At 42.7% G+C, this 7,008-nt stretch overlaps 1 protein-coding gene across 1 annotated transcript in view; it reads right to left on the bottom strand.

Moving 5' to 3' along the window:
• Positions 1-4,539, bottom strand: part of bmi1a (bmi1 polycomb ring finger oncogene 1a) — a 16,545-nt gene extending 12,006 nt beyond the window's left edge. Inside the window, exons 1-8 of the mRNA XM_020609626.1 lie at positions 4,129-4,539; positions 3,144-3,255; positions 2,269-2,332; positions 2,127-2,161; positions 1,549-1,609; positions 1,413-1,469; positions 1,274-1,327; positions 794-849 (exon numbers count right to left, since the gene is read on the bottom strand). Coding sequence (XP_020465282.1) covers positions 794-849; positions 1,274-1,327; positions 1,413-1,469; positions 1,549-1,609; positions 2,127-2,161; positions 2,269-2,332; positions 3,144-3,255; positions 4,129-4,360 — 671 coding nt within the window. The 5' untranslated portion in view covers positions 4,361-4,539. The remainder of the gene's footprint in view (positions 1-793; positions 850-1,273; positions 1,328-1,412; positions 1,470-1,548; positions 1,610-2,126; positions 2,162-2,268; positions 2,333-3,143; positions 3,256-4,128) is intronic.
• Positions 4,540-7,008: the final 2,469 nt, after the last annotated feature.

Raw genomic sequence — 7,008 nt, forward strand, 5'->3', positions numbered from 1 at the left:
AAAAAAAAAAAAAAAAAAAAAAACAGGCGCCGCAACTTCCACTTAATGAACTGCAGCTTTTATCCTTCAGCCAACGGCGCAGAAACTGAAGGCACAGGATGGTGCTCAAGGTCGGGGGCTTGATCTGAGATGGCTGCAGAAAGCTGGAGAAAGTCCAGAAACGGACCAAAGTTCTTACGGAGAAATGCAGTATGTTTGTTAGTCTTAAAAATAACACCCATCAGCCCGAATCTTTCACACTAAGCTGGACTTGATCCTCTTGTTTGAACAAATGCTGCAGGAAACAATTTAACACGGCTGTCATGCAACTATGGCAAAAATCCTATTCAGAGTGGCAGTGTTTACAAACCACATGCCTACCGGTCTCCAGCACCACAACAGAATGTGTTCTGACACAGACCCACAATATGACACGGACATGAAGTCGGCGACGTCAATTCAAATTAATTTTAAACGTCTTGTCTTTGCTGTGAAAACTATGAAAACTCCTGTATAAGTCTGTTTGCCCCCCTTGGCTTGTGTGTGCACCCTTTATGGAAAGAATGTCCTTCCTGACGACAGTCAAACTATCTTCCGCCAAAGGGAGATTTATTGGGCTGTGTATTTTATGGGAATGTATTAAAAGCAGAACATGGATTTTATTTTTCTCTCTTTTAATTGAAACAAGTTGTCTCACACATGTCATGTCAATCTCGTGTACAAAAGAAGTTAGAAACAGGACCAGATGAGCGCTGCCTGGACGTTTAGCGCTTTGTGGCGCAGAGGAGGTGAGCAAGCTGGTCACCGGCATCACATCTGACTGGCTTTCTCCACAATCTTGGCAGCGTCTTTCAACTTTCCCACCAAATCCTGAAAACAAGCAACCACTGATCATTTAGCCTAGAGTAAAAACAAAAACACTGCAACATATCCGGCGGAGATAATAACTGAACAAAGATGCACACGGTCTAAATAGGAATCTGACAAAATTAGACTGAGTTGGGCGTCTTTGATTTGGCTTGTGAACTGAATTCACAAAATATTTTGCATGAATGTGACCAAATACTCCACCTATACATCATTGCCACGTCAAAACAAGGCATGAACACAACGTCCACGCAACATTTCTTTAGGTCAATACAGTATCATGTTCAGTTTATTTTACATCAAAGGTTTGTTTGCACGAAAATCCCTGAAAGCCAAGATATATAGTTATATAGTGTTTCTTAACAAGCTGCCTGCTCGGAACAAGGCGAACTACTGACGAGCCAGCAGGTTATAAGCCCATTTCTACCTGTAGCTGCTCCACTGTGCAGGTGAAGTTGATGTCTTCCGAGGATCCTTCATTCTAACAGAGGAACAAATACGAGCATAGATAAATGCCAGATATCCAGGAAACTGAAGGGGGCGGGACACATGCAGCAGTCTCTTACCTTAGTGTTTAATGAAATCAAGTAGAAAGGCTCGTTAACCTTATCGACCTGTTCGTTCTGTCAGGGAAACAACGTTTTTAGTCTGACGCACGAAACCGTGAAAGACATCATGTGCTCCAAAACCTGTCTTACGTACCTTCAGCTGGTGATTTAGACGCCATGAGACGTCGTGGATCTGTGGTGGACGCTTTCCTATGCTACAACAAAACCACAGAAAAGACATCGCTCTGCAATCTTGGTTATGAATCACACACAATACATTGACTTCGTGGGATTTTTGTGTGTACTGATACTTCTTTGGGGATGTGATGAAGGTCTCTGTTAATTTGCCTGCAGGGTCTGTGGCTGTTTATGAAGCAGCATTTACACTGGATCTACTCTTGTCCTTTTTGTCCTGAAGCACATCCTCACACAAACCCTTTGTTTCTCTTTGGGCTGAGACAAAAACCTGCTTACTCGTCGCCCCCATCTCGGTCAAACCAGTTCTTTAGGACTGTGTATTTATTGATTGATCTATTTGTTGATGTTATTAACAGAGATACAGAGTGGAGGAAAAACGCTGACCTCCGTCCAGTTTGTAGGCTAATCACAACGTACAAATAATTCTGCACTCTCTAAAAATCTGATGTCCCGGTGCCACCTTGACGACATGACCGGATTTTCATCTTAAAAGCATCATTGTCACCGCAACAAATTGCTTTCCCAAAGACTGACCTTGCCAAAAGATGTTTCAGCTCCTTGTTGTGTTTCTGTAAAACAAAACAAGCATCAGTGGGTCATGGAAAGCCAGTCAGTCATAACCACAGGGTCACAGGAAGAGGAAATTTTTATATATGCAACACTGCTTGAAATGTACCTGATATGTGCTGTAGAATGTTTCTATTCTCTCCGGACCGAACGTGAGATCTTCAAGGCAGGAGCTGTAAGAACAAAAGATTTTATTAAGCAGCTGGTTGCACAAACAAAAATTACTTCACCAGCATTTTAAATGTAGGTTAAACCATGCGGCTTTCATTTTCCCCAGATGAAATGCAGGGGGATCAAAATTCAGTCCTTGCTTGAATCCCATGTAGGATAAATGTTGAGATCTACACTGTCCGGATGAACACTGACAGATTTAGATTTTGGACAAATAGCCTACACAGCAACCTAAAGCATGAGGACAAACTAACACAACAGGAGCTGAATACTGATGCTTGTTTGCTTGATGATCACACACATGCACATGGTTGATTGTCTACATCCTGAACACACAACTGTGGTGACGACAAACACCCAAATACAGTCACAAATAAGAAATTGTTAAACACATTCAGTAGCCTACAAGACAGTCTCCTGATTTCAACGCTATCTCGTCCTGAGAATCATCTCATCCATCGCTCTGCAGTAGTTTCACGTATTTTGCTCTTTTATTTCTTGCAGTTTTACAGAAAACAAAACAAGGATTCCTTTGTTTATTTATTATTATTTTTTATTTACTGCTGTAATCGTGGATAGATCCGTGCGCTCTTGGGACATGCAGTCAGTGCCACACTGATGTAAGATGGTTCAGAAACAACAGCATTATTTGGCGCTACGTATTTTCTGTCACATGTTGTGATAGTACACTCTTTACAGGATGCTACTCAACTGGGCTGTGGCCTAAATTTGACATTTCTAATAGGAATCAAGCTACACGCAATGTGCAGCGCGGAGTTTACACTAAAGCTCATTGAATGCGATGCCGCCTACCTTATTGTCGACTGGTCTGCGTTGTGTTTGACCGCCTCTAGTATGAAGGTGGTCAATGCATAGTGGCTCTGTTTGAGCAGGATCTGGTCAATCGGCTTCAATTTGGGCTGATCTGAAACGACAGAAACATGGTGTGAGGACTGTGCCGTCGTGTGAAGGAACCGTGCAGCCTAACATTAATCTCTCCGGACAGAACAGACGCGTTTGACTGGTATAAGTGATGGAAGGTTGCGATCCATACTCGGGTTCTCCAGATTGACGTGTAGAATGGAAATCAATGCTTATTTGCATGTGAATGGGCCCCTCAGCTGCATCAGCCGGGGGTCCTTTGTTTGTTTGTATAGTGAACATTTCACTGTCTAAATAATTCTACCATTAAATAGAGCCGAAATGCTGCACAAGTTGCACAACACATGTTGTGTGAAAACAACCGAAGTAGCCATGACAAATAGGAGCCACTGCATCAAAGTCTGCTGTCATTTTGCATAATTTGGATTTCAGTTTAAATATCTTAGAAATGCCGATCAACATAAACACCAGGCTGCACAGAACACCGCTAAATCCAACATCTGTCCACCTTTCGGACTGTTCGCCCTGAGAGGGAACAGATAGGCTATTCATCATTAGCTTTGACTCATGGGGACTGAAATCGTCTAACACAGTCTTTCTGACTCTATGCAAGTTAAATGACAAAGGCATTCTGAGTGGCCATGTGACTGTGGACTGCTGCTGAATACTAAACGGGCAGCAGGAACGGCTAAGACCGCCTGAGTGCAGCCGACGGGCGGCCGTCTGCTGAAGCACGTCGCTTCATTCAGGATCTTAATATAAACACGGGGAATCCGGTTTCGAGTCATTTGCAGCGCGGAGCAGCCACGAAAAACCCCGCAAACATCGAGGCAGTTCCTCAACACATCTATACTGAGAGAAACCGGAAGCAGCGCCGGAGACAAAGCCACGGGTGCGGGGAGCGGCAGCAGCTCACCGAGGACTCCGGGGTCGGCGTGAGAGGAGAGCACACTCCGGAAAGACACGTCTATCAGCACCTGGAAGCTGCTCTGGTCGAAGAACGACTGGTTGGCTAGGGACTGGAGCCCTCTCTGTACAGACTCAGACAACTCCATTTTGCACGACAACACCATGTGACGGATCAGCTGATGTAGCGTGTGAAGCCGCGGAGGGCTGAGCCGAGGACAACGCAGACTGACTGGCATCATAGGAGGGACACTGCCACTGCTCTACCTGCCATAAACAGATAGCCTGTTAGAGTTAGCCTCAGTGCACAAAGACGCTGGACAAACCCGTGCACTAAGAAAGTCAGTCATTTCCAAAGTGGTTCAGGAGCTGAAACACAGAAATGAGGTTCTGCTGTCACTGTAAGACCTGTAAGCAGTGGTGGAAGAAGTGCCGAGATTGTTTACCTAAGTAAAAGTAGCAATACCACAGTGTATAAATATCGTGAATAAAGGTCTTGCATTCAAAATGTTACTTAAGTAAAAGTACAAACGTATTAGCATCTAAATATATTGAAAGCAGCCTATATTTAAAGTAATGGCACAGTTCACATTACAGGGTCCGTATCATATTAATGGGTTATAATTAGTGATGTATTATTGTGTACATCACATTTGATGTTGCAGCTGGTAAAGGTGGAGCTAGTTTTAACTAGCCTACTTATAATTGGAAGTTCTTTCCTGCATGGGTAGCTTGTGAATTTTCCAGCAGGGATCAATAAAATCTTGTGATTATTCTGTATATTATTTTAGAAATGTTATTCTGAAACTACAAACTAAGGATATGAAATAAATGTTGTGAGTACAAAGTATTTTTTCTATGAAATGTAGGTGAAGTCAAAGCATAAAGTAGAAAACAGAAATGCTCAAAGTGCAGTCTTCCTCTGGCTATAACACAGCTCAGGGAGCTTATCTGCATCTTAAAGTGAAAGAAAACTATTCTGAAGAAAACATTTGTTTCATAGCCACATAGCTCCGTTTACACGCCTGTATATTGCAACATTTATCCACAGTAGCCTATAGGATTATAGCTCGAAATGACATTTGCATACAAATGTTAAGGACATTTATTGTCGTAATGGTTTTAATAAACAATTGAAACCGGGTTAAACATAAAATCCTTATAATTACCCCTATTAAAAATGACATATGAGATGAAAGGCGTTTAGTTTAGATGTGGATGATGCTGCACATTCCTGTTGTGTGAAGACATCTAACCCACACGTAAATTTTTTTTTTTTTTTTTGCTGTAGCCTATGAATTATGATTATTGAAACATGTTTAACTCAGATCTCATGTTGACATTATTTTCACTCACTGCTTTAATATCATGAACAGCAGAAACCAAAAGAAGCCTATTGTGCCTTATTACTTTCTATTGTAACAAAAATAAACAATGATTTTCAGTTATGTGTAAAAGGATGGGCGTTGTCTTCATTCTCTGGGCAGCTACACTGCTACCTACTGAAACCTTACCTACACTTTAACCCAGTCTTCATATTTCCAGCTTGTCTTCATACACTGAAACAAGCCAACCTCCACTGTGTCACATTGATTATATAGGACCTACATTAAGCAGTTAAAATAATGGAGTTTTGAGACAGAAGAGATGTGTAACATCCTAAAATGTTGTACATTCACTGCACTGACTTGAGGAAACTGCAGTTGGTGTTTACAGTGAAACCTCAAAGGTCTGTCTGTTCACTTTGCTGCACCAACTGTGGTGAAACGCCATGAAGTCTGAACTCATTCTACTGATTTTCATTTTCTGCTACTTCCACCTCCACTGTTGTTTTCAATGTGGACAACTTAGAGTCCTGAGACAGTGACAGGGGTTTAAATTTCCACTGTCAGCCTAAAACATGTGCAAGCAGTGTGCAAAGCTACCTCATGACCACTGACTCTACACACAGGAAACTCCCTTTTGCATGAAAAACCATAACTGCATTATTAACTGTAGGACTGTGCTGCATGCAAATGTGCTTCAGTGGTGCAAAGTGCTCTTCACAGCTAGAACGACCAATCCTCCATGTGGCTGAATGAGCCACAATCAGGAAGTTCTTCAACACTTGCTTCTTTTTAGATGATTAATCATTTGTATAGTGTTATTCATTAGTGCGGTTTACATCCCCTGCTGCTCTGTTATAACTATGCTTCAGCATTTTCTGCTAGCAGGAGTTAAGGGGTTAAACTCCTTGGGAGGGAAACTATTGTTTTCAAATGGTGTCTGTCGTTGCACCGTGGAAAACATTTATAACTTATTAATTTTAGGCTGCATCAGTTTCCCTGTATGAAAAGTCATCATCAGTCTGCCGCCATTGTCTAGAATCGAGGAGGACTGCGATCTATTGTGCGGCCACACACGCTGCAGCTATCGCCGTGACCTCTGACTCGGCTCTTTGTCCAAAGTCCGTTGTGGCTCCGGGACGGGTTGTTAAATAGATTAGCCTCCAAGACATGTGTCTTATTGCGGCGTGCATCGGACCATTGACCCAGAGTTTAATTTCCACTTTTTTTGTCTCTTACCTCATATTAGCCTATAGCATGTTTTCCTCCCTGCCTACACATGCGTCATAAGCCTGTTGGCAAAAATGATTTACAAGAGATGTCTCCACACTAAAGGTTTATCCAAAGGGCACCGCACACACGTCGCTGCTCGTCCTGTGGTGCGCGTCATGTGAATCCTGTGAATCCCGTAACGCACACAGGGAGCGGTGCGAATTCAGTGCGCGACTACCGAAATGTGAGTACCTCCAAATGTTATGCAATTGAAGCGCATTGACGCCGGAAAATAGGAAAGTCGTGAATCCTGGGGTGTTGACGCGCGTCAACCCCAGATGACACGTCAGTTC

Source organism: Monopterus albus, unplaced genomic scaffold (genome assembly GCF_001952655.1).
Source record: "Monopterus albus unplaced genomic scaffold, M_albus_1.0 scaffold100.1, whole genome shotgun sequence".
Lineage (NCBI taxonomy): Eukaryota > Metazoa > Chordata > Actinopteri > Synbranchiformes > Synbranchidae > Monopterus > Monopterus albus.